At 43.3% G+C, this 27,882-nt stretch overlaps 1 protein-coding gene across 3 annotated transcripts; it reads left to right on the plus strand.

Moving 5' to 3' along the window:
* On the plus strand, positions 1-27,671 carry SCTR (secretin receptor). 3 transcript variants are annotated; one of them, XM_053404800.1, is made up of 13 exons: positions 3-3,765; positions 9,958-10,087; positions 11,898-12,008; positions 15,587-15,705; positions 16,987-17,084; positions 18,112-18,247; positions 19,491-19,644; positions 20,971-21,031; positions 22,992-23,058; positions 23,258-23,349; positions 24,365-24,503; positions 26,055-26,096; positions 26,183-27,671. In XM_053404800.1, the coding sequence occupies exons 1-13, from the start codon at positions 3,721-3,723 to the stop codon at positions 26,363-26,365; spliced, it is 1,377 nt and encodes a 458-aa protein (XP_053260775.1). In that variant the 5' UTR covers positions 3-3,720; the 3' UTR covers positions 26,366-27,671. The 3 variants fall into 3 exon arrangements, with proteins under 3 accessions (XP_053260793.1, XP_053260775.1, XP_053260783.1); XM_053404808.1 differs by having other exon boundaries at positions 9,961-10,087; XM_053404818.1 differs by lacking the exons at positions 26,055-26,096; positions 26,183-27,671 and having other exon boundaries at positions 1-3,765; positions 24,365-24,696.
* The last annotated feature ends 211 nt before the right edge of the window (positions 27,672-27,882 follow it).

Consider the following 27,882-nt stretch of genomic DNA (forward strand, 5'->3'; position numbering starts at 1 on the left):
TTTAATTATTGGTATGGTTTCAATAGATTAATTCTTTCCATGGCTAATTGCTTTTAATGTTTTTTTTGGGGGGTATGTTTTTAGCAGTACACTTACTGTTATCTGTAAATTGCCTTCCAGCATGTTAGTGGCTTTATTTACCGGGCTTAATTTGAACTGACTAGCAGCCGCTCTCTGGGGTTTGGGGCAGAAGTCTTTTCCCTGTCCGACCTGGAGGTGCTGGGGATTGAACCTGCGTCTTTCTGCGTGGAAAGCAGATGCTGTCCCAATGGGCTGTGGCCCTTCTTCCGTCAGAGGTGAAAGGCCAGGTCCATGCTCAGCCGCAGCAGTAATAGTAGTATTCATTCCTTATATTCCAGGGTTGCCTCTGCGATTCAAAACCAATTCCAGAATCTAACTCTTGGACAGTACGGAACTAGATAGATCAATGGTCTGACTTGGCATATGGTAGCTTTTGATGCTTCCAGGCATATCAGCCGCCAGCATCTGCACACCTAGGATTAGAAGGCAAAACAGGGGTTTCCAGGGTTGGTCAGATTATATCCCCCCCAACCCCTATTTTAGGCATTAATTATTGCAAGTATTGTAGCTCCAGGGACCCTGGAAGCTTGTCAGAGCTTCTCTGATGATTGGTAAGAATTGTAGGGAGTTTTCCATGCAATACAGCTTGCCCATCAATCCCAATTTCCCTCTGCAACCTTTTCCTGATATATAAGAGGTTGTTCCGTTGATGAAGGGTGGTGGAGAAAGCCCAGCTGGCCCCAGAATCCTTTGCAACATGCAGCAGATCCACAGCAGACCCTCAGGGTCTGACTGATGTAAAAAGCATTCATTGAAGGCATAAGGTTTGCAAAACCACTGCACTAGAAGAAAACAAACACGCACCTTTAAAAGTTATGTGCAACAGTCCCCCACCTTGCTTCTACATGTAACTGTGAGATAATAGGCAGTGCCTTAGCTGCATGTTATATCAATGCCGGATTTACGTATAAGGTAAACAAATTATAGCATAGGGCCCCACTCTCTTGGGGGCCCCCAAAAAAATTTACAGGGGGAAAAAACCTTGATGTACATTTCCAAAATTTAAGATAAAAAAACAAATAGAATAAAACCTACATACAGCAATAGTGTTTTGTGTGGTGTAGGATCCTATGATGTAAGTAAATCAACACAAAAAACAGCGACAATTTGTTGTTGGCAAAGGACAGCTGGACATATAAAGGGCTCTGTTACCTTCAGTAGCTTAGGACCTCATCAAACCTAAATCCGGCCCTGTGTTATATGCATGACCTGGAAGTTCAAAACAAGCAAGAGGAAGGCGCCTTGCTCCCTGTAGTATCTGACGATGACCTTACAACCTGAAGGTGGAACTGCTGCCTCATATGCCACCTTATAACAGAAACACTTCTGACTATTACGATGCATCCTTCCCTTTGCCAAGGGGACGTGGCTGGTGCTTAATAGCCAGCCATAGCAATCCCAAGCAAACAAAAGTCTCATTATTTTGTTAGTAGACTACCTGTCTAATTCAAAAATGAAACACAGATGAGAAAGTTAAGAAAAGGGCAATGAAAGGTAACAGGAAAGGAACTGTGTTGCAGCAGGACATAGTAATGGTGAAGATACAAGCAGGCAAAGCAGGTTAAAATTCTGCCAATGGACTCGGAATCTGTTGTCCTGTTCCTTCTCTCAAATACCTGATCTCTGGAATTTCCCAAAGGGCTTCATGGCTTGGGGTCAGGAGGAGAGAATGGTCTTGTATTCAGGTCTGGCTTAAGTGTGCTTCCTATTTAGGTACCTGGTTGGCCACTGTGAGAAGAGGAGGCTGGACTAGATAGGCCATTGGCCCAGTCCAGGGAGCTCTTGTTAGATTCTTTTGTTAAATGCAGGGCAAACATTGCAGAAAGGTGAAGCGTCATCAACCACATCACTAGCTGTCTCATGAACCATTCCTCTGCACCAGATAGAGCAAAGGTACTTCGCCAATATGGATGTGAATCTTTGATGCACCAGTTGTGTTGTGCAAGGCAGAAGAATTGCCACAAACTAAGCCTTTAAAAAGTTGGGGGGACAACAGGGATTTTACAGGGCTAGCTCTTCCATTGGGCAGAACTGGGCAGCTGCCTCATATGCTAAGGCATGCAGAGTGGACAGAGTGCTGTGTGAGCCAGACAGCTTGCCCTGTGCCTTCTAAGCTAGTCTGCTGCCCTGAGGTGCAGTAAAGAATGCTGTCCTGTTTAAATTAGTCCAACGGGTTAGCTTTTCAATATGGAATCGGGGTGATGGAAATCGCCATCTTGTCCTTTGCGTGACACATCAAAATGTTTTGGGCTGCCAGACAGGGAAGTTGATGGAGCACAGTAGTTCTGCGGTTTACTAATGTTCTGGGTTCTTCAGAATATCTGAGGGAGCAAATCATCTCAGTACCTATGGATGTTGATAATATTAGCCCAAAGTATATTTAATATGGTCTTGTAGCATTATAAGAAAAATAATGCTTCTAATTTAATTCTACATTAGCCTTTCCTTTTTTTTCTTTTGCATTTGTTGTATTGCTGCACAGTGATTAACATTTTGTGGCAGATCAAATATCAGAAATGCAGGCAGGTAAAACATTCTAGAGTGCAATATCCCCTTCCTGGACATAGCTACCCTTTTTTAAATGGGCTACTTGGGCAGCAATTAAAAAAAGGATGTGGCATATACCAAATATAATCAGTGCAAGCCAGCAGTAAGACACGACAAGAGCGGGGACTCAGGTCTGTAGTCAAATTTCACATTTGATAATAAGCATGTGTGTTCAAGAGGTGGAGGCATGAAATGCATCTGTATGTGTTTGTTTTTGGTCAAGGGCTCTGAAATGATTTTACCAGGTTATAACTCTGCCCTCCCCCCAAAAGTCAATAATACAAGGATGCAGTTTTGTGCACCATTACTTAGATGTATAAGTCTTGAATAAATGTGATTAGGCATGGGCTGTACCTGTGGCAGCTGTTGCCCTACTTTTTACACTAGATCAATATAGTTGTTGTCATATGTAGCTTCCAGGGAGTACTTGCATCCCTACCCACGTGAGTGTGAACAATGAATCATATTCCATATACCCACCCACTGAAGCTTGCTCCTACTAAAGCTCCGCAGGAGTGGAGCTTTCATTTCCATTGAAGTTAGTCTCTCTCCATCAGTTTTCCCTTGTGCTCTCCGGTCATCATTCCAGGCAGACATTAGCAGAGGTGTTTTGGTCAGCTAGAATCCCATTGTGCAAAGCTCTCCCCCCACCCCATCCCACTAGATTTTTTTCCTGTGTGCTCACCTGCTTCCTTCCAGTCTCCAAGATATTAAATTATCTCCCCCCTGGCTCCTGTGACATCTGTGCCAGAACTTTTCTTGCTGCCCTTACCGTGGGAACGTAAAAGATTGACCTTTCCTTGCTCAAGTGCAGCGATAACAATGAGTAATGAAAGGGGGCACGGGTGACGAAGATATCTGGGGCATGGACTGCAGAGCTGCCTGCAGTGCAAGGTGTGTGTCAAGCATCCTGCTTCAAAGAGGCACCAAGAGCCCTCTTGGGACTCAGTAACAGAAGTAACAGCACCGGCGAAAGATGAGGCGAGCTCAGGAACCCAAGGAAACAGACTGAGAGAACCTGCTGAGGATTGCCCATTGAAATGACTTCTGATCCTGCACCTGGGAGATGAAAGAGACAGACAACAGCCGAACATGTGGACCATCGTAATAATAATCCTTTCCTCTTCGACACTAACTGTAAGTAACCAAAGAGCCTTGTATTATTGTTTTGCTGCAAACGCACACAAGAGTCCATCCACTGAAAAGGGAAAGGGGGAGAAATTTATGAAAGCCTGGTTGATGCACTAAGGCTATGATCCTATATATATATACGATTCTGTGAGAGTAAGCCCTACTGAACACCAAGGCATTTTTCTTATTGAATAAACAAAGCACTGTGGGATAAAGCTGGAAAAATTCTGAGCTTCATTCCCCAAGGAGAGGACATGAAACTCCTTAAAAACTTGTATGTCCCATACAAAACATTCTGATGCATCAGCGAAGCGGTGAGAGGATAGGAAAAGTGTGTTTTAGAAGAGAGATTAGAGTTTAGTTATTTTAGGGGAGCACACTCACACTGGCAGCTTCAATTTAGGAATGCATGAGATTTTCCTTGGGAAAAGTTTCTTTCCCTAAAGGTGTGCTCAGTGGAAAAGTAAACTTTTCAGACCACGTAGCACAGTCTTGTCCTCAAATAGTTTCTGTGTGCTATGGGGGCTAGAATGCTTAAGTGCTGTGCATATGCAGAGGGGATTAGCTGAATGGATAGTCTCCCGATTTGTTCAGTCTATAAACGTAAGTTTTATGACAGCTTCTTTCTTTATCTTCATAAACCATATTGAGACAGCTGCTGGTTAAAAGCATATTTGCTTATGTTTTATATCATCATTATTGATTGTAACTGATATACTAAATTATATGAGAAATAAATAGCTTTGTTGACATACACCTGTTCAAAATTTTATTTCTTGCTTGCTTGTTTCCATAATGCAATGTTGCTTAGGTGAGGCTAGAGGAATAAATGTCATGTGGAGATGAGCAAAACATTAAAAAAAACCAAAACAAAATTTAAAATATTTAGAGTTTGTAATTAAACATTTTTTTAATCGATCCATTTCAAATATTTAAAAAATGAGGTATCCAATATTATTTAAGGATTGGGTAAAATTATTGCTCAAAGTACAACAGTGTATCAGACTATTAGTTTGGAAGCAAGGGTATTATTTGACCTGTATAACCAGATTTTCATATTCACACACAAATTTCCGCCAATTAAGTTGCTTAGCTTAAAACCATAGCTAGACCTGTTGTCACAATAGGAAGCAATGACTCCCACAGGTTGCCTTTGACTTTTGTGATTATAACGTCTTCCATTTGTTTAAAATATGATGTAAAAAGAAGTAGCTACTTGGCACCGATTTCCTGAGATAAAAAACAACCTATGCAGAGCCTACATCTCTCCCCCCCCTCTGCAAAATTATGGGAAATTGGCACATGACTCAGCATGGATTAGCCATGCTGCTTGGGATAATAGGTGCACTGAATGAGTGATTCCACTCAAATCTCTCTTCTGGTGCGCACACACCACGGCCACATACATCCTAGAGGTCTAACAATTCAGTGCTCAAAATGCTTCACATATATTACCTCAGCAGTTCTTACTGCTGCAGATACAGGGAGGGGGGCTAATATTAAGGATACATTAACCCTCCCATTTACAGTGCTCTTGCTGCATTTCCAGTGTTGGGTTTCTAATCTGTGTTCATAGAATGCTGTGCGAAATCCATATCCATCCTGTACTTTGTTATACAACTTTGATGTGCTGTTTCACATCACACAAGTAGCTGTGAACACATTTGCATGGGGTAAAGACACTAGAAAGCCCCCTGGTGTGTACACAGACAGAAACGAATCTGACACAATTGAAGCCAAGCTGCTATGCACAGCTGGGCGGTAATGTGAACACATCCTAAAAGACAGTGGCTTCCCTGAGGGAATTCATTTGATTTGAAGCAGGACTTTTTGACATACGTCTTACAGGCTTCTCCACTACAGAACATCAGCTATGCCTCACTCTCTATAACTTTTTTTTTAAAAAAATATTTATTTGTTTTACAGTGGTACCTCGGGTTACATATGCTTCACAGGTTACAGACTCCGCTAACCCAGAAATAGTGCTTCAGGTTAAGAACTTTGCTTCAGGATGAGAACAGAAATTGTGCTCCGACGGCGCAGCAGCAGCAGCAGGAGGCCCCATTAGCTAAAGTGGTGCTTCAGGTTAAGAACAGTTTCAGGTTAAGTACAGACCTCTGGAACGAATTAAGTACTTAACCTGAGGTACCACTGTAATTGAAAATACTTCAGTAAAATATAAAGTGATACAGAAAAAAGGAAAAGTGAGGGAGAGAAAAAGAACAACAAAAATATATCTAAAAGTGATACACCCCCCCCATTCATAGGTTGCGAGTGATATCGTATCGCCAACTCATTGATTAAAGGGTATCGTATCTTTACTTTTCCAGTTCTTCAATATCAATCTCTTGTCCACCATTAGGCCACGCAGGATCCATTTTTGTTGTCCTGTTGTTAATTTCCATACAGTAGGTAAATACTGTAGTTCAATAGAACATTCGCCACTGAAAGATTTAACTTTTTCTGTACAGTCATAGCTACACAGTCCAGCACTTTCTCCCAAAACTTAGTAACTATAGAACACTGTACAAACATATGTTTCAGGAAAGCATTGTCCTTGCCACATTTCGAACACTGAACTATCGTAGTTTACCCTTTTTTACACAACCATAAAGGAATCCTGGCTGCCTGCAGGAGAGCTGTGCCCTTACCTTTTTCAGTCATGTTGCTTGAGCTACTTTTTAAAGCGCCCCCTTGTTATTTAGAATGGCAGACTCAAGCTGAATAACATCCGAACCCATTACACTGGAATAATAGAACTGTAGAGTTGGAAGGGACCATAAGGGTCATCTAGTGCAACCCCCTGCAATGCAGGAATATTTTGCCCAACACGGGGCTCAAAGCCATGATCCTGAGATTAAGAATCTCATGCTCCACCGACTGAGCTATCCTAGCTGACCAAAATACGCATATGCTTACATTTTCTGACATGTTTATATCCAACAAGGCAAGGTAAAAATCCCCCTCTCTCATTGGAACTCATCTGGTTTGGAAACAAAACAGAGCGATCAGACTATTTTAAGTCATGGCTTGGTGTGTATATATATATATATATATATATATATATATATATATATATATATATATATATATATATATTCTGGTTTATTTTCCATTTCAGAGCTTGGACACATAGTTCTCAAAGCATGTAACGGGGCTTTCTAGCGACACACAGGTGGCTGTGAGGGAATTAACATGCTCTATCTACCCTGCTGAGGCATTTTTCCACCAAAGATGGTTCCAAGCTCTATTCTATGTCTGCAGACAGAAAGGAAGCCTTTTTTGTACTTGCTGACATCCAGAAAGCTCCCTCTTCTAAAATGCAAGGCTAGTTGTCAAGACTGTGGCTGTCAGTTCAGTTTTCCTAGCCAAGTGTCATGGTTCACAATGAGTAATAGTTCATTGACGTAAGGCCCAGTGTCAGGGGTCAGCAACCTTTGTCAGCCATGGGCCGGTCCACCGTCCCTCAGACCATGTGGTGGGCCGGACTATAGTTTGGGAGAAAAAATGAACGAATTCCTAAGCCCCACATATAACCCAGAGATGCATTAAAAGGACACATTCTGCTCATGTAAAAACACCAGGCAGGCCCCACAAATAACCCAGAGATGCATTTTAAATAAAAGGACACATTCTACTCATGTAAAAACACGCTGATTCCCAGACCGTCCGCAGGACGGATTGAGAAGGCGATTGGGCCGCATCTGGCCTCCAGGCTTTAGTTTGCCTACCCCTGCCCAATGTCATGAGCCATGGCTGTGGTTGAGCAGGCCAACCATCCCCACATTTTGCTTCCTTTTCCTAGTGAGGGCCCAAGAGTACACCTTCCTTCTAGGTGTGATTGTGCAAAGTTTGAACCCTACCCTCCCTTTCCTAGTTTTAGGCAATTGCAAATTTGTGTGCCTTTAGATTACACCCCTGCTCTTTGTCAGGCTTCTCTGGAATCTGAAGCAAAGGGGCACCTTCCCTCCTGTGTTTCCATCTTCGCCTTGAGTCAAGTACTGTCACAAATAAGTTAGGATAAATATTATGATTTCCATGCTGAGTGACTGACAGATAAGAGAGGATCTCCCCTCCTGTCATTGCTCAAATGACCAGCCAAAGAAAAGAAAGAAGCCCTTAAAAAATGCAAGAAAATAAACCCAAGGACTGTGTGTGTGTGTGTCCACCAGCCACCTCTATAATCTATCACATATATCCCACCCCTTCAGACTGCCCCCTGAGTATGACACCCTTCTGGCACTTGCCATAGGGACCAGTCCAGGCCATCTGAACATCTTATGGTTTAAAACTGTACAGATTACAGTCAGGCAGGTTGTAAATCTTTTTTTTAATAAATAATAAATTTAGGCTACATTCCTAACCAGGAGGTGATATGTTCAATCTATAGGCAGATCTGTGCAAACGTAAGAAATGAGCTAACTAAAATGCATACAGATAATCTATTTCAATGTATTTAGTCAACTTCCAGCCCTTCTTTATGGGCCAAGGCTCAAATGAAACCCCAGTAAGAGCTGTAGCCTTGTTTGCAGCATTTATTCTGTTTACCTGTTGCTTTCCTGTGTCTGTCACTGCTAACTGGAGACCTTTCTAACACCGATGAAATGTATGCTGTCTGCAGTTAACACTGGCCAGTTTTGGAATGGTTGCTATGGCTGAGCAGGACTGGCTTTTGTTAAGACTGAAATGGACTTTCCCCATTTTGATTTGCTGTGTGCAGAAAAGAACAAAAGAAAAGAGCGGGGGGGGGGGGACAATGGAAATTCCACACATTTGTTATCCTGAATTTTAGCAGGGCTGTTCCTGTCTAGGTTGCCCTTTCCGCTGCCAGTTGTGAGGGATTTCCCCTCTTCTTCTCTCTCTTTTTTGTGTGCATAGTTATCCTGTTCCGATATATATATTTTATTTTTTTATTGATTTTCCATATATATATAAACAAACAAATAAACAAACAAACATAAATCTTAAGTATAATAATTCCATTTTTCTTTACATTGTTGGGTGACTTCCTCAACTCACCCAGGCTGAATTTCAATGTATATCATTGTAACAGTTTTCCAAAACTACTTTCACATGTAATTTACTTAATCAATTGACATCTTTCTTTCTTTTCATTTTTACTTTAAACATATTATTCTATAACATCACTTATTTAAATCGTAGGCCAGACTGGTACTTGCAAGTATTTCAATTTAAATTATCTTAGCATATTTAGCTAAATAGTCTTTAAATTTCTTCCAATCCTCCTGGTACTCCTCCTCCTTCTGGTCACGGACTCTTCTGGTCAGGTCGGCTAGCTCCGAAAATTCCATCATCTTCATCTGCCATTCCTCCATTGTTGGTACTTCTTGTAATTTCCAATTTTTGGCCAACAAAATTCTAGCAGCAGTTGTGGCATACAGAAACAATCTAACATCTTTCTTGGGCATGTTCTGATATTTTTTGAATGGCAAATGGCAAGGGTTCATTCATTTGAAAGAGATTTATTTTTTTTGAAAGGCAATCAAAGGAGCAGCAGACCAACAAATCCTGCCGACACATTTTCAAGAACTGGCTGGGTTACCTTGGTATCGTAACCCGATGTGTTAATGCAAGTTTACAATGTACATTAGATTAAAAGCATTAGATAAATGTGCAGATGGCATGGAATTTGCTCAAAGCAGTGCAAATCAAATATGTGCTAAGGGGAAACAAGGATATCCCGCTGTTATAGGACAAAGCCCCAGTGTGCTTTCGGCTATACCTGCTGCAGGTCGTGTCGAGCTAATCTGGGGTGGCTTTTGTATAAACTCCCTCTAATTCATGAACATATCTTTTCAGTGAAACAAGCTGACTTAAGCCCTTTGCAATCTAACCCTGATGACATGGACTTTTTTTGTCAACATGAAACTGGTGTAGTTCAGCTGCTTCCACTGAAATCAGTGGCTTGGGAGAGCCCCAAGGACCAGAGCCAGAGACCTGGAGGGGCTGCGTTTGATCCCCAGACCCGAGGTTCCCCACTCCTGCTCTAGTGAGTTCAAAATGAGCTCAGAAGGGCAGGCAAAACTTCAAAGGGCATTCTCTGATTTTAACATGCTGCACTGTTAGGAATCCATCTATTTCTATAACTGTAACCTGCCCATAAACCTTTATGTGGATGTTTTGTAGGGTGTGTGTTTGGCTACTGACCAATAAAAGAGCAAATGCTTTCTCAACTAGCAGGTCAGAGCCTTTATTTCATCATGTGAAATCATGAAAATTATGACAACAGAAGAACAACTCTGCAGCTTGGTCCTCTCCAAGGAAGAAGTGAATGTGACAAATGGAAATGAATTGCTCCAGAGTTCAGGTAAAACTGTGTGTGTGTGTGTGTGTGTGTGTGTGTGTGTACGCGTGCATGCACACGTAAGGAAAAATTAGGCTGATGTTGTAGCCATGGGTTCACTTGTGGGACTCATTTCCGAAACAGAGATTGCAGGCTAGGAAAGTCCCAGTCATTAGAGATACCAGGATACGCATCAAGGATTCTGGAATGAAGAAGCAGCTGGTTTTTTTGTTTGTTTTGGTCATTGTTTTTGATAGAAAATTAGACTAATTTCAGCCTCGTTTCACTCACATCCTGCTTTTGTGCTTCTTGTATAATGTTTGAAAAAGGAAGCTCCAGTTTCAAAAATTTCAGTGTTGCATGGAATCAAATCTAGTGTGCTCAGAGAGTACAGTGGTACCTCGGGTTACATACGCTTCAGGTTACATACGCTTCAGGTTGCAGACTCCGCTAACCCAGAAATAGTGCTTCAGGTTAAGAACTTTGCTTCAGGATGAGAACAGAAATCGTGCTCCGGCGGCGCAGCGGCAGCAGGAGGCCCCATTAGCTAAAATGGTGCTTCAGATTAAGAACAGTTTCAGGTTAAGAACGGACCTCCGGAACAAATTAAGTACTTAACCTGAGGTACCACTGTATTGTATTTAGTAGCTAGACTCAAATATTTCCCCCTACTATGTTGTCCACAGAGACCTGGGTGAGTGAATGTGGGTGTGCATGTTTCAGGTGGGATAGGGAATGGATGACTTCTGGGAAAGAGATTTCAGAACAATGGCTGGTTGAAAGGTAGTATTGATCTGTTTCCTCCTTGTCTTGATTTATGATGTTTTATTAATATAGTCATTTCTTAAATAAACAAAACAGTGTCCTTGCCCTTCCTGTTTATCAGTGAGTTGAAGTCAGGTGATAGGCATCCAGTGGGTCTGTGGGAACCTTTGGCATTAATGGCCCTGTCTGTCATCTATCTGCCCCCCCCAAACTACACTTTATCTCTATATGCCATTGGCATCAAGGGGGTCCTCTGTTAGGAATGCCAAATGCCTACTTCAGAAGATATGTCTATGGGGCACAATAGTATACAATTGAACAAGATCACTTCTCCTCCCTTTTCCCAGCACACTCATCACAGTTTCCTTCTCAAATGCTCCTGGAACTGCCTGATTAATGCCCACTTGGCTTAGTTAATGGATGCCTGTAGGCTGCCAATTCCCGTGGTGTCTGGGCTCTACATGAAGCAGACCCAAGTAGTCTAAAACAAAGTATGAGCATGTGAAGATGCAGAATAAATAAAAGGAGCCCTTTGTATTTTTGCACCAGCTGGAAAACACTTGTAGAGTTGGGTGGTGGTGGTGGCAGCAGAGGGAATGATACGAAGCATTGCTATACATCAGGCATTGCTGTGTGATACATGGTAGGTTTTTCCCTTCCTTGTAGCACCTGCAGTGCCTAGATGATGCCAAGTGGGCTGCTCAGATTAGTTTGCAGTGAGTAGAGCTGCCACCTAGCCCATCCACATCATCTCAAGCACTGATAGCCAAAATTCTGGGGTTTGCTCAGAGAATCAGCCAATGATTGCTAATGCCTGCACAAATCTGGGAGTTTTAAACTTTGAGTTTCCATCACAATTTGTGACAGCCCTAGAGAAGCCACAAGCTTTCCCAGAAGATAAGATACTGATCATCTCCACTATAGGCGTAACAAATGGGAAATGAGGCATAGAAATGTGCTTAAAGCAGGGTTGAGGAACCTCAGGCCTGGGGGTCAGAATGTGGTAATTCCTCTTCTTTGTCTGGATGGCGTGAGGTATGTAACTTTTGTTGTTGTTCTTGACTCCTAGACAGATGCCTTGGAATGTGGGATAATATAACCTGCTGGCTGTCTTCTTCCATTGGGCAAACAGTTAGCGTTCCTTGCCCCAAAGCCTTCCAAATGGTAACTGGGAAAACAGGTAAAACTTAAAACATAACACTTCCATAGGCACTGTCTGATACCAGGCTTTCCTTGTACCCTGTCAAGGATTAAAGGCTGAGTCCTCAGTGTAACACAGGCTAGAATATGGTTTGTCATGTATTGTTTTTCTAAGGAAAGTAGAATCTTACCTAGAATCTAGGAGCTGCTTCCAGAAACGTCTGATGCTGCTATCTTAGCCTTGCACAGAGTTATTATTACTATTATTAATTAAATTTATATACCACCCTTCATCCAAGGATCACAAAAGAAAAAAAGAAAGAGGTAGAAAGTCAGGTCACAGACCAAGAGCCCTTCTGGGACTCGTCTTAATGGATGTTGCTGGACGTCCCATAAGCTGATTGGCATCAGGAGGCATAGCAGGTTTCTGCATTTGCTCCTTGCCTATTCCCCGTGGGGCAATTGCTGTTTGCCCCAGGCGAGCAGGTGAACAGTAAATTCCTCTCCAGGATCCCATTTGGATCAGAGTGTAAATTCTGTAAATGTTACGTTGGCTTTTTCTTTCTGTGACGTCAAGCTTGGGGTAAGATAAGTAGAATTTGACAAGTGGCACAACCTATTTGGATTTTTAAAAATGTAATTCCTAGACGAATCCACCATCTATCATGGGCAACTGGTTGTGGTGGTTGTATACATAATCTCTGGATTCATAGGCAGTATGGCACTGAACACCAGCTGCTGGGGAGCCGGAATGGGAAAGAAGGCTATTGCCTTCCTCTCCTGCTTGTAGGGTTCCCAGAGGCACCTGGTTAGCCACTGTGTGCAGCAGGATGGTGATTCAGATGGATCTGTAGCCTGAATCATCTTCTCATGTTCTTGTGCCACACATGGAGAGAATTTGGACCAAGATCAGGGCTCAGATCCCAACAATGAAACTTTTTAGGCTTCCTATCTGCAAAATGAGAAAAATAATGGGCTGCCCACAGAGTGCTTCTGAGGAAACTGCTTGTTCATATAGATATAGATATGGATCTATAAACACACAGATAGAAGTGGTAATTTCCCCTCTGGTCCATGGGAATAAAAACAAAGCATAATATAAACAAGGAAAGACGGCTCCTGCCTGGTGTATTTGTTCTGTCGTGTTTTCATGGAGCCACAGTGAAGGGTTGCTTTGGATGGTGATTAAGATCAGTGATAAGCTAAAAACATTAAAACCCATGTAAACATTCTGCATATTTGGGTAGTCTTCTCTAGGAAAAAAATGTTTTTAGCAGGCACCGAAAAGAGTACAGTCAATTGAAGGTGCCTGCCTGATGTTAATGGACGGGGAGTTCTAAATAGTGGGAGCTGCCACCCTAAAATACTGATTTGCTACAAATGGGTGTTATGTGGCACCTTTGCAGTGCCAGTTCTGCAGATTGCAGCAGTTGAGTGGACATATATAGTGTAAGGTAAACTGTCTCTTAAGGGCTTTATATTCTAATAGTAACACCTTGAACTTGACCCAGCAGCAAATTGGCAACCAGTGCAGATCTCTGAGCACAGGTGTTATATGCAGACAAGGACTCACTCCTGTCAGCATCAAGTTGCACCATTCTGCATTAACTGCAGCTTCTGAATCAAGCTCAAGGGAAGCCCCACATAGAGTGCATTGCAGTAGCCCAGTCTTGAAGTAACCAATGTGCGAACTACTATGGCTACGTTTTCCTGGTGCAGGAACAGTTGTACCAGTTGTACCAGTTGCAGCTGCAGAAAGGTGCTTCTAGCCACCAAGGTTACCTGAGCCTCCATCGACAATGCTGGATCCAGAAGCACCCTTTCTGGGACTGGCAAGTGTGTATCTGGGCAGGGGGCGGGTGGAGTCTGACTCGGGAGAGGGGGGCAATGGTTTGTGGGGACCTGTATCAGCCAGGAGGCAATAATCAGAGGCTGGAGCACCAGATGGGTTGGAAGAAGAGGAGGAAGAGGCAGGTCAGGCAAGGGAAGGTCCCACCTGCTTCCCCACCCTCTCCTGTTTCCCAGAACCAGGAGGGAATTGAAAAGGGATGAGCAGAGGAAGATTCCATGCAAGCACAGTCTCCAGCTGCGTGTATGCAGTCCGTCAGAGGAAGTTACATAAACTGGCAGAGGAGGAGTGGTCCTCTGTTGCTGCAACTGCTCCCCAGAGCATGGAACTGTAGAGGTGACAGGAATCACTTAGCCACAGAACCCCTGTCTTGCCAGGATTCAAGTTCTTCTGGTTCTTCCTCGTCCACTTCACCACTGCATCTAAGGACTGCACAACCTCTCCCAATTCAGGTGTTATGATTCAGCACCTTAACAGCCTGCTTGAGAGGGTCTGGAAAAGGGACAATGAGCAGCTTGTTGCCTGATCGCTGGGAACACTGCAAAGCTGCTTTGGACTACAACTCTCTCAACCCCGCTGGCTGGGGCTGAGACAGATGGAAGTTGTTAGTTCCAAAGCAGCTGGAAGGACCAGGTCAGGGAAGACAGACAGCCTCTCCCACCAGCTGCCTGCAGATGGAAAACTCAGCCGCTAGAGGGAGCTGGTAAAATTGAAACAACTCAGCTCTTGGCTGTTTTGATTTGTTATGCTTGCTCTGGGCTTTATTGCTTTAATGATGAAGGGTGATAAGAAAACCTTTAAATACATATTGATCAATCACAGCGTTGCCACAAGACATTTTGGTACCGGACGTGAACCACAAAATGACACCCCAACCTATCTGTCAGGGAAGAAGCGGGAAGAGTATGAGAAGCTGTGTATCAGGAACCAGGAAGGAATAAAAATCTATATGTGTTGTGTTCCTTGGAGGCCAGATATGCTGCCCCAGTGGATCCTGCTGCCCAAGGTGATCGACTCAACTTGGCCTTGATCAATCAGTTACATTTTAAACAACTTGAAGCCTAAGTATACGGTACTTAGAAAGGAGCCAGTCTCATTGAACATAGTGAGACTTACTTCCAATTAATATACTTGGGATTTAACTGCATACCATTTACTATACTATAGGTGACTGATGCTAGTGCTTTATGGTTCACAGCATGCCATAACAGCCACAGCGTAAGTGCAACCAGTTGTGTGATATATCTCCGCACTTGCAATCCTGAAATGATGTTTTCATTCTTGGGAACCATTTATTTTTATGGTGCCAACAATGAACTTTGTTCCTTGTAGAACAAAAAAGTAAAACAGAGACAGAAGCAGGAATGTCTGTGTTCAGACAGTCACTTAATTGCTCTTAAACATAACAGGATTAATGCATCTCTTTGGAACATAATGAATACAGCTATTTTTGTCTGTGGTTTAAGAACAGTAAACAATTTTCTGCTCCACTAATGGCTAATCTTGAAAATGCTTTGCTGAAACAAGCCAGCTTCATAAACTACAGTTTGAAATTGGCTTGTTTCAGCAAACCATAGTTAAGATGAACCACAATTTGCCCGGGTTCTGACATCACAGCAAGCTGCAGGTAATCTAAAAAGGAAGCAAAAACTTCCAGACTCCACCATGTGGTCTTGAATGTGTATTTACTGTATAATAGTAGCTTTCACCAGTGCTAATTGCAACTACTAACTGTATGACTTATTTTGTTTCTGTCATTGCAAACCAAGGGTTTATATATCGTAACTGCACCAAGGATGGCTGGTCAGAAAAATATCCAAGACCCTATATTGCTTGTGGTTTAAATGTGGAAGAGATTAATGCTCCTATAGTTGCGTGGCAGCGTAGGGTAAGTACAAATAATCAGTACAGTATCCTATGGGCACTTTCAAACAGTTGCTGTTTTTGGGTGGAATTCAATACTGAAAATTCAGGTTGGGCAATTATAGTTGATTGGAAGGTCTTTCACAATAAACCTGCTTCCCCAAACATGACCTTTTGTGATAAGGAAAGTGAAGGAGAAATTCACTGGGCAATGTGGGATGACATTCGCCCTAAAGCAATGTCATCAAACAAACCAGGATGAATGCTCAACGGGCAGGTCATCGGAAACATCAGAAGTGGGGTGGAAGTGGTTTGAGCACACATTCCCTGTATTCCTGGGTATTTCTGCTTGTTTAGATTGACCCACTAAGCCACAGGTGGAAAACCCATTAGGATATCCTCTCACCAGACTCTTTTGGATCTGCATCATTTCCTGATAACTCTGGATGAGGTTCCTGCTGATATTCAAAAACTGGAGCCAGAGGAGAGGAGGAGAATCCAGTTCCATGGCTCTGTCTTCTGTTGTGCTTTTAAAACTGCTGCTTGTTTGATTTTAGCTGCTGTTGACTTTGCTTCGTAGTTTGTTTTGTTTTTAGGCTGTACTTTTATTGTACTTGTTTTTAGATTGGCATAGAAAGGTGGGATATAGAAATATCGTAAATACATATGTTTTTGTTCTGCAGCAGAAAAAGTGTGCTCAAGCCACCTATACCACACTTTTAGATATCTGCCTTCATCCTATGCGTTTATCTTCCGCCAGTGGCTTACTCGGGTTTGAAACACAGCACTAAAGAGCAGAGTAGGAAAAGGTGTTGCAAATAGCCCCACCTGGTGACAAAACATAGTATTATTCAGTCATAATACAAACAGAGCCTTTCTCCCTTCAAAAATTTGTTATAGGACAGCAGTCTGTTTTAAGTGACTGAAGCTCAGTTGGGACTAGTTATACACAAGCGCAGTTGACATGGAAGCAAAGCCTACTGCCAGGCCATTGATTTATGGCACACTAATACTGCACCTGTAGACAATGGTAAAACAATTTAAATATGTTGTCAACCACTTACAACCCTCTGTGGGGTTTTTGTGTCTCTAAATTTTAAATCTGGCCTAATTCTACCTGGGGCAGTGTTTTCTAATCACTCTGATTGCAGGCAAAACCAAATTAGTTCATGGTAGTGCTTTTAGAACAAATGATGGGACAGCATGTTCTGAAAAAAGACATGTTGTCACTCTTTTTGAGACAAGTGGGTTTCCTACACATTAACATCTCTGCCGGGACTGAGTGTACCTGGATGTTTCTTGACAGGTGTCTTACCTGAGGAAGTTGGAGATTGTGTACACCATCGGAACCAGCGCTTCTCTAGTGGCGCTGACAATTGCCTTGGGCATTCTGGGTTCTTTCAGGTGAAGAAGAATTATTCATTCCTTTTTAAATATTTGTTTCTACTTCCTGGTTAATCTGTGGAAAAAACCAACCCCCAAATGAATAGTGAAATAAAGTGTTATTTCAAAAGCCGTTCCATTGATCTTTCGTCAGATATTCATTCTGAAAGGGCTTCCTGTTTTGCACAGTAACAGTGGGGAAGTGTACATTCCGTTCAAACGTCAACAGGCAGAAGTGTATATTCAAGTGGGTAGAAGAAAAAACTTAAGTTTTAAAACTTAAGCTGTGGATTTGGGAAGATGATCTGTATGTTAGGTGGATATCCTGCTCATTGGATAGGTTTTTCAGGTGGATCTGACGAAGCCTGGCAAAGAAGCAGTGACTGCATTCCCCCTTTTATTAGTTCTTTTGTCTTTCTATTAAAGCAGGGGTGTTGTCAAGTTGTCAAGATGCTATGGACTCCAGCTCCCATCAGCCCCAGCCAGCATGGCTAAGAGTCAGGGAGGTCTAGTCCGGAAACATCCAGAGGGTCACTAGTTCCTCAGCCTAGTGTTGTGGGAAAGATGATCTTCAGTCCAAGAGTTCTCAGTTTTACCATCAATACGTCAGTTTTGCTTCACGATGCTATCAGATCAGGCAATGGTATTGGATGGTTGCAGAGTACTGATGAGGTTCCTGTTGATTTGAATGACCATTGCTGAGTGGTACCACACTTTGCCCTATATTCAATCCTCAAGTGGCAAGACTGAGATCTTGGAGAAGCAGTTTCCTGTCTGAGCAGATGCATGGGCATAGCCAAGGGGGGCAAGGGGGTAGCTCCTCCCTTCTAGGATCAAGTAAAACCATAGAAATACTTAACTAACTGACCAATCGTGTCCGTTCTGCCTCCCTTCCCAAATCCTGACTACACCCATGAGCAGATGGGTTTGATGGATCAATAGTCTGATTCTACTTTAGATGGTGTAAGATCTGTTCATATGTCTGATAAGAAACCCAAGCAGTTCCTTGTTTAGAAACCTTCTTGATGCTTTTCTCTTTGGGCCACAGAAGGCTTCGCTGTACGAGAAATTGCATCCACATGCAGCTCTTTGCATCGTTCATTTTGCGAGCTTTGGCAAACTTCATCAGAGATCCTGTCCTGTCTGAAGACACTGACGATACAGTCTACTGTGAGTTACACATGGTAAGGAAGAAGCCTATAAATATGGCCTACCATCCAGCTCATCATAGGTTGAAGAAAGGTGCCTGAGAATTAAATTCCCTTTCCATCCCTGTGAGCCATTTTGTCAGGGAAAATGGCAGACTTGAGGTGCAAGCTTATGTGAACTTCCCTGGTGCAGACCCATTGAAAACTGAGGATTTACGTATGAGTAAAAAATGCTAAGGAGTGTGCTGCTCATCTGTTTGTTTGTGTATGTATGGTCTGAACATAAATAATATATTGTTTATATATTTAGTTGTTCTTTGGTTTTATGAATACCACAACCACAAGGGGTGGATGTTCAAACTAAATGAATGAAATAATCACAAGGCCAAAGAAACCAAAGAGCAAAACGTGTTTAAACACAATTTGCATAACGTGTCGTGTGGCATCACTTTACGAGGAAATTAATTGAAGTGCATTAATCAGCTCTTATAAAGATTTCACAAGGGAGTGAATGTGAACCTCTGTGATTGGCAGTAGGTTTGAAAATGGCAAAAGTGTTCAGGACTTGAACAATAATAATTTGTTGCAGACTTGTTGATTTTAAAAGATAACATTTTGAATCTTTTACAACATTTTTTTTTAAAGAATACAGCATACATTTAAACATGGATGCTAGTGGTAGAAATAAAACAATCCAAACCAATAAATAAAATACATGGGTAACAGCGACTTATATCCCATGATATCATACTCAGAACAGACCCATTGATTTAAGCAACTTCAGTCCATTGATTCCCACAGGTCTATTCTGTGTGTGATTTACTGTATTTTTTGCTCTATAAGACACACTTTTTCCCTCCTAAAAAGTAAGGGGAAATCTGTATGCGTCTTATGGAGCGAATGCAGGCTGTGCAGCTATCCCAGAAGCCAGAACAGCAAGAGGGATTGTTGCTTTCACTGCGCAGCGATCCCTCTTGCTGTTCTTGCTTCTGAGATTCAGAATATTTTTTTTCTTGTTTTCCTCCTCCAAAAACTAGGTGCATCTTGTGGTCTGGTGCGTCTTATAGAGCGAAAAATCTACACTGTAGATTTGTATCACTCAAAATCTACACTGAGAATGACAAAAATGAGTAGTAATTGTAACAACCACAACCCGACTTTTACACCGGTGATAAATAAAGCATGACACAGCAAGGTGAAGCTTGGGAGCAGGACTGTGAAATGCCTAGGAAAGGGAGACTAAGCACATGCTGTTTAGCTTCTCTTCCTTTTTCCTCAGGGCCGATGTAAGATTATCATGGTCTTCATTAACTTCTGTATCATGGCTAACTACAGCTGGCTTCTTGTAGAAGGGCTTTATCTTCATACCTTGCTGGTGATGTCTTTCTTCTCCGAAAGAAAGTTCTTCTGGTGGTTTGTGGTTCTGGGATGGGGTAAGTACCAGTTGACACCGGGGGGAGCTGCAACAGAATGCTGCACAGTATTATCCCCCAGTGACTCCATGTCAGTCCTTGCTCTGCTTCCCTTGCCTTCCTGCACTCTTTTTTGCTTACCCTCATTTTGTGTGTCTCTCACTTCCTGTCTCACTCCATTTCTGGCACCACAACTTTAAAGCACAAGGCTTCCTGCAAAGAATCCTGGGAGCTGTAGCTACAATTCCTAGCACTCTTAACAAGCTCCTGCTCCCAGAATCCTTTGGGGGAAGTCATGTCCTTTAAATGTGTGGTGTGTACACAGCCTCTGGCTCCCTCTTCTTCATTCCCTGCTCTTGCTTCCTGCTTTATTCTTCTTTCTTTTGTCCTCTTTGCTACATTGCTTCTTTTGATGCTTCCCCTCCCCCTATTTCTCCTCTTGCCTCCCCACTCGCCGCTTTCCTTCTTTCTCTCACTATCCTTTGTACAGCTCTGAGGTGTGTGATGGAGCAGGGTTTGCAGGGGCAGAATGTATTGCTTACACAGCTGAGGTAACAAAAACATTTCAAAGAAGCCAATAATATGCATGCATAGTCCTCAGCAGCCAGTTTTCCACAGGCTCTTTTTTGTTGTTGTTCCCTTTTGAGTTGGGGACAACTGAACTGAAACATCATGTGCTTGTGTATAGCTTCATATTCCCCTGGGTATACAGTGGTACCTCGGGTTACATACGCTTCAGGTTACATATGCTTCAGGTTATAGACTCCGCTAATCCAGAAATATTACCTCGGGTTAAGAACTTTGCTTCAGGATGAGAACAGAAATCGTGCAGTGGCCGCGCAGCGGCAGCAGGAGGCCCCATTAGCTAAAGTGGTGCTTCAGGTTAAGAACAGTTTCAGGTTAAGAACGGACCTCCAGAACGAACTAAGTTCTTAACCCGAGGTACCACTGTATCAGGGGAACTTCTCTTTGGTTTGTGGTTGTTCCCATTTTGCCTCACAGAACCACAGGAGTTTGCTATTATGCATCAAAATATTCATTTAGCTGGTGATGGCATAGCTGCATATTCCTGCTTTGCAGGCCAGATAATCCTCAGGGTCCCTTCCAACTCTACAATGCTATGATTTCTTGTGCGTTCTATGATTAAGGGCTTTCCCACACTTCCGCTTAGTCTTTAGCTCTAAATTGGAACAAAGGGCAATCCGCAAAACACCTGAATTGCTATTTGCTCCAACTGAGCACTAAAGAGCGGTTTTTGCTCTGGGCGAAAGGAGCGGGAGAAGAGGAAGTATGGACAAGCCTTAAGGATTGACCCGGGGGGTGTCTCTCTTTTTTTCTTCACTGCAGGCACTCCAACTTTCTTTGCAATTGCATGGGTCACGGCCAGACTATTACATGAAAATGTTGGGTAAGTTGTGTTTCCATTACATCTTTCCATGCTCTGTATTTATTAGCGTTGCCTCAGCTGTGTGCCCACAGAACCTTTGACAGCTGGTTTCAAATGGCTGCAATCCTATTTTCTTGCAATATTCTGATACACTGAGGCAAGAAGAGAATAACAGTAGCAGTTCAGCTGCAATTAATACTGATCAAACCACACCTAAAAATAGTGTGTATCCCATTATACAAGTGCCTGGCCAGTATAAAAAAAATCTGCAGCTTCCTTGTGAAAACAGAATCCGTTCTTTTCTCTTTGCCATCTCCCACTGGCCAGACATATATTGTCTCAAGCAATCCCCATCATTCTACGCTGGGGAAGTCAGGCCAGTTAATCTGGTTCCAGACCATGTTTATGTCTTTTGTTCTGTTCCAAGAACCATTTGTAGCCTTCATTTGTCATCTAGAACTCATACTTTTATTATTATCAGTAAAAGAAAATAGGCAGAGTTTTCATCTGAACATCACATCACAACAACAGCAGCAGCAGCAGCAGCAGCAGGGCATTTATGAAAGACACTCATTGTCAGGAGCTCTCTGTATTAAAATGGCAAGAGGGGAAGCAGCTGTATCTGCAGTTATTGTGATAATAAATTCCAGAAGGGAGCTGTTCTTCGCCTGTTGCATCAAAAACAACACAGATTATTGTGGAACCTTAAACACTTATTTTTTAAAAAACGTATTGTTGCATATGCATTAATTTGATTACGATCATTTCCCATCCAGCAGGGGGAGTTGGGTTGTTTGTGAAGTGCTGTTGTTTTCTCGTTGCAAAGACCGCGCTAAACGAAAACACAATATTATCTTGAAAAACAAGGAAGTGTTTTCGGAACCTCAAGTCAAAGGATAAGAAGCTGACTCAGCTGCATTGCTGTGAGGCCTCTGGACTTTGACGTTTGACTGGGGTTGGAATACGGTATCAGAAGTAAAAATCTTTCAGGCCAGCAGCCATATATACCTGTGTTATAGTCAAGGCTTTTTTCCCCAGCCAGAACTTGCCAGAACTCAGTTCCAGCACCTCTCAGGCAGGCACCATTGCAATTCTAAGGGAATAAGGGAGGTGATCACAGCCCCTCTTTTTCACGAAAAGTACTCCTGGTTATAGTGAGAGCCAGGTGAAGCTGTAGAGGCTGCTCTATGAGACTCTATTAACCTCAGTCTGTCCTCATCCAGCCCTCACCTCAGCCCTGGTCTTCTTACTTAGCCTGAGGCCCTCCAGAACCACAAGCCTGTTTTGGCCCAGCAGCATCCTCCTGCTGCACATCTGATGTCCTATGTGAGGTTAGCTGTGTGGCAGGTAAAGGAGCAGCTGGGCAGAAAGGCTGCCTGCAGTCACCACAGGGCTATGCAAGCCCAGACAATCAGCTGATCCTCAGGGCTTGCATGCATAGCATTGTGCCTTTGCTTGCACAGTTTGATTTCAAAATGCACAGGCAAAAGTGGGTCACCTGACACCACTGGGACTTCCTTTACCAGGTTGAGGGTGATCAGGGTCTGGATGGATCCCGCTCCTCCCCACCCCTAGACCAGGGTACACTTCCCCATCCTGGGGGTGCTTTGGACTACAACTCCCATCATGCTGTGACCATTGGCCAGGCTGGACGGGCCTGATGGGAGTGGCGAAGAAGGGCATCAAGTTGAAAAAGGATGGCGACTAGGGCATTGCTGATTTGTTGAGCTGCTCTGAATCATGACTCACAGTAAAATGCAAATGTATTCTTCTGCTTTTCCTGCTTGTTTTCTGCACACTTGAGTATTCTAATAGTTTCACCTACCCGGTATAATTTGAAAGGCCAGGATGGATGCCAGCTCCTATCTGCTGGGCATGTTGCCTTGCGATATTTTCCTTTGAAGACAAATATTGCTAACATGATGCTCGCTGGCATTTGTTGACCTGAAAAGCACAATGAATGAATTTTGCTCTCTTACAGATGCTGGGATACTCATCTTACATATGCCCGGTGGCTCATTCAAGGCCCTGTGGTAGTTTCTATTGTTGTAAGTCTGAATTACAATGCCTCTTCTATTTTTGTACCAAATGTTATTCGTCTGTGACCGTAATAAACAAATTCATGCTATTGCTGTAAGTCCATTTCACAGCCGATTTCTGAGATGAAGATCGAACTGAAGAGAGTAAATTTGATGTGTGTCTTTCAAATATGTGAATGTCAATGCCAGCTTTTCATTCTCTTTGCAGATCAATTTCGTTTTGTTTGTTAATATTGTGAGGATTCTAATGAGCAAACTTAGATGGCCAGATGGAAGGAACAAGGATTCCAGTCAATACAAGTAAGACAGCTTAAAACAAAAAACAAAAAAACCCTCAGCCTCACACATAAGCACAACAGCAAGAGATACCTGTGCACAGATATTTTACCTGTTTGCCTGCAAATATATGCAAAGATATGTATCACCCAGATAAACTTGTCTGATTAGCTGCCTCAAGGACACCCACCCCAATAAAATGCCTCCAGGTCTGCTTGTGCTTCTTTTGGAAAGATCTTATCCCCATCTATAGTAGCAGCAACAGAGCACAAATCTGGATGCAAAGCCCTGAGCGTAGTGTGATGAAAGCTGATGGAGAAAATCCCCCTCCCCTCTCTTGTAATACAGTCATACCTTGGTTGTTGAATGCCTTGGTACTCGTCCGTTTTGGCTCCCGAATGCCGCAAACCCAGAAGTGAGTGTTCCAGTTTGCAAACGTTCTTTGGAAACTGAACATCCGATGAGGCTTCTGCGGCTTCCGATTGGCTGCAGGAGCTTCCTGCAGCCAATCGGAAGCTGCACCTTGGTTTCCGAATGTTTTGGAAGTCAAACAGACTTCTGGAACAGATTCCGTTCGACTTCTGAGATACCACTGTACTTCTGTTAAGGGCCATCCCGTGGAACTGAAGAGGTAGGCGATTCAGGAGAGAGAAAATGAAGCACTTCTTCACACAGCACAGAGTTTAAACTATGGAATTCACTTTGAGAAGATGTGATGACGATAGCCACTAACTTAGGGGGCTTTAAAGGGGGCTTAGATTCATGGAGGATGTCCATGGTGCCTGCTGCCAATATGTAAAAAAACAGAAGCTGCAGGGACTTCTGGGACCTAGACCCTGTGACCTGTTGTCTGGCGCTAGTAATATTGCTGATCTTTAAAGGCGGGCCTGCACTGCCCCTGAAACTTCCCTTTGCGTTTTCTTCTGTTGCTACTGGAGGGGATAGTTCTGCCTACAAACTGAGATCAATATGAAGCTCACCCTCTTTAGGCCATTTCTTCATTTCTGTTTTGTTCTGTTATCTCCGTCTTTACTCCTAGGAGACTCGCTAAATCCACACTCATCCTCATCCCTCTCTTTGGAGTCCATTACATCATATTTGCTTTCTTCCCTTTCGATACCACGAACGGCACCATGGAGATTCAAGCTCTGTTTGAAAAAGCCATTGGATCTTTCCAGGTAATCTGTTCCTTGGAAGGTCTTCATCATCTTCAGATGAAAGAAGCCCCACCCGTCTTTTGCAATCAAAACAGGCTGTGTTGGCAAACCTCCTTAATGTTTTCCAGGCCCCCAGGTGTCTAGAGCAAACAGGATGCAAAGAGGTAACTGGAATTCTTAGGTAACTAGAACAGGGGTGGTTATTGGCTAATGCTTTTTGGGGGGCCCAACACATTAACACTTGGCAAATCTTTTGTAGGTTGCATGCCAGTGGTGGATATGGCTGCACCACTCTCTCTCATGCATACTTTTACATACATGGAGAGAGTGTGAACAAACACAAGCAGACACAGAAATTGCCACACAGCCCCCTCTTCCCAGATCTGGACAGATCAACTGAGGAGGACAGGTTATTACCTTCTTTCCACTGGTCAAGTGGTTGATTAGGGTTAGGGAGGGAACTTTTTTTTATCCCTATCAGGGTATTGGTCTCTGCCCATCCCAGTACTGTCAATTCTCCCCCACCTTTCACCAACATAATTGTTGGGTCTTGGGCACTTCATAAATTGGGAGAAGGCAGGTGAGTCCCTAACCCAAATGGGTTTAGCCATGCCTGCTTTAGGAATAAAGTCCTCCCACAAGGACAAGGGTAGTTAACAGTCTTTCTCTTTTTTTTAATGGCACAAGGAATGAAATACACATTCAGGTTGGGCATGATATAGCCCTCCTCTGCATTGGGTTTCTGATTGGACCAACACCCCAGAGATCCAGTATTTCTCATTGCACCTTGCAGGACCCTCTTTGTAACATGGACCTCTTCCATCTTGCCCCATGCCTCACTTTCTTCTCAGAATGCCCTTGTTGCAAGAAAGACCTGTGTGAGTTTGAAAACACTGCAACTGCTAAAATATCCAGTTGGTCCAGCAAAGTATATCATTTCTCCTAGTGTAACAATCCAATCCTAACCCATGGATCTTTGCCACTGGAGGGGCTTAACATATGGCACAGGTGACAGGGACCATCACTTCTGCTGCTACTTGCTGTGGTAGCAGAAAGCATAGCACTTGAGACGCTAAGCATGGCAGCGTTCGCACAGGTGGTTAACCAGCATGGGCCCCCGAAATGGGGTGTTATGGGGCAGGGATAGAGCAGAGCTGATCATGGATCACTGGTTCCAAAGCTGCTCCAGCTTTCTAATCCTGGAGCTCGTGGGAGTGGTATGGTGGAAATCCCACCGCCACCTTCTGCCCTGACCAGGGGCACCAGCTTCAGGGGGCCAAGCCCTTTGGGGGGCCCTATGTGCCTGTGATTCCCCCCCCCCCACTGCACCTCTCGCCCCGGACTAGTTTGTGGTGGCAGGACTTGGGATGCAGTAGTAGACAGACCACTCTTCTCTGGCCCTGGTTTAGATTGCTCTGTAAGCCACTCTGTCTTTTCTTCACATCTGGCAGCACACTGCGTGCCTGGAAGGTCTACATGAGCTTCTTCTTGCATCTATATTTTTTCTGGAGTGCCGACTTGCAATTTCCAGTTGTATATCTCATAAATGACACGGGCCTCTTTTGTTCTCAGGGCTTTGCTGTGGCTGTGCTTTACTGTTTTCTTAACGGAGAGGTGAGTTTCCCATAGATTGTAATGTACTAAAAATCAAAATACGTGTTCTTCTTATTTGCATGTTGACCCCATAATGTTTTGTTTAGGTCCAGCAGGAGATCCACAGAAAATGGCGGCAGTGGCACTTAAGAAAACACATTCATTCGCAGAAGCATCACAGCTGCACATTTCCGAATGATGTCAGTGGATTCACCCAGGTGCTGCAGCTGATGAAGCCCAGCCCCCAGGAGGAAAGGGGACCTTCTGCCCCAAATCTGAGTCAAATGTGATGGATCTTGTGCAGGAAAGAACTAATTGCTCACTCGGAGGGAACTGGAAAGCTCAAGAATTGAGATTATGGATCTGAAAGCTAAATTTGCCCCTTAATTAGCTGTTCACGGAGTCTGGCTTTGTCTGTGCCCAGAATCTTTATTATCCCCTGGAGGAGCTGGAGGATTTTTTAAATTTATTTTTTTTACAAAGATGATGTATGAAGATTTGTTTCCTGGTGGAAGATTCCCTTCTGACTACACCATTCTAAGATGCCATTTTCTAGTGGGATGTGAGTGCCAGATTAAAAGGCTTTTCTGATTTGTTTTGTACTGCTGAATATTGTGCGACATTGAATAGTTTGGGCAAGACATGACTCATCAGCTGCATTTCCTTGGGGAAACATTGTGTTGTCTGGAGACACTTTGTAGAATACAAGCTTTAAAAACACACACACACACACAGAGAGCAAAAAATTACACCCTTAACTGGCTGCAGGATTCAACAATGGATTGTGATCAGCACCGAAACTAGATCTCACAGGTTTGCAGCTTTGGACCTTGGACATTCAGCTGCCATGATGGTTGAGGGAATATTTTTTTAATTACTTTACTTTCTCAGAAGATGATGTCTCTCTCAGCCCATGTATCTGTTGTTCATGCTTTTGTAATCCAGAGGCTTGACTGCTGTAACACATTCTGTGAAGGGCTGCCTTGATGTTTCAAGAATAAGGAAGCTGGGTGCCATATCTATTCTCCATCGTCTAGCTTGATTTCCTGTTGTCTTCTGGGGCTAATCCAAGATGCCTAGAAAGCCCTAAACATCTTGCGTTTTGCATATATTACAGACTACCTTTTCCTCCCATCGTACAATGATCTCTTCAATAAGCTGAGAATGCCCAGCTAATGATCTCGGTACCAAACCAGAAAAGACCACAAACACATGCAGAGTGTTATTTGTGGTGGCTGATGTATTACTATTGAACTCTTTCCAGGTAGACTTGCCAAAGCCAGAGCTAAGTTAGATGTGTTTGCAAGACTGTTCTTGACCAGATGAGTGGGGTTAATGTGCATTTCTTACCTCCTTATTACTTTCAATAGGTTGCATGTCTGCATTTTTTTATATAAACATATAGGTAGATAAACATGGCTTAGAGTCTTAGAGTTGGAAGAGACCTCAAAGGGTCATCTAGTTTGACTGCATGCCAGTAGAGCTTGAGCCGACAGAACTTCAACTGTATCATGTCCAGCACAAGTGGAACAACGCCACTCTGCCAGGCTGACTAGTGGAGACAATCCCACCATTAAAAACTACTTCCAAATGTCAGGCATGTGTGCTTGGGTCGTTGCATTTGCTTTGCTTTCACGGCTGCCTCTGCAAAATGCTTTCTCTTCCCCTTCCCTTGGGGAAATCTGTGCTGCTGCTCACTTGTACCATCTGGATCATGCCCCTGTGTCACATGATGCAACTGCAGGAGCCACAGCTAGCCTGATTGGGGAGGGAATGGGTGTCAGGGACTCCCCCCCCCCCCCGTTTC

The sequence above is a fragment of the Podarcis raffonei genome, chromosome 1, assembly GCF_027172205.1.
Source record: "Podarcis raffonei isolate rPodRaf1 chromosome 1, rPodRaf1.pri, whole genome shotgun sequence".
Taxonomy (NCBI): Eukaryota; Metazoa; Chordata; class Lepidosauria; order Squamata; family Lacertidae; genus Podarcis; species Podarcis raffonei.

What these genes read in the sequence shown, in the direction of transcription:
- SCTR (XM_053404800.1), top strand. Translation starts at nt 3,721, where the DNA reads ATGTGGACCATCGTAATAATAATCCTTTCCTCTTCGACACTAACT. An exon ending in GGCATTCTGGGTTCTTTCAG is followed by an intron (nt 17,085 to 18,111) that starts GTGAAGAAGAAT and finishes TTTGGGCCACAG; the next exon opens with AAGGCTTCGCTGTACGAGAA. An exon ending in TCTACTGTGAGTTACACATG is followed by an intron (nt 18,248 to 19,490) that starts GTAAGGAAGAAG and finishes CTTTTTCCTCAG; the next exon opens with GGCCGATGTAAGATTATCAT.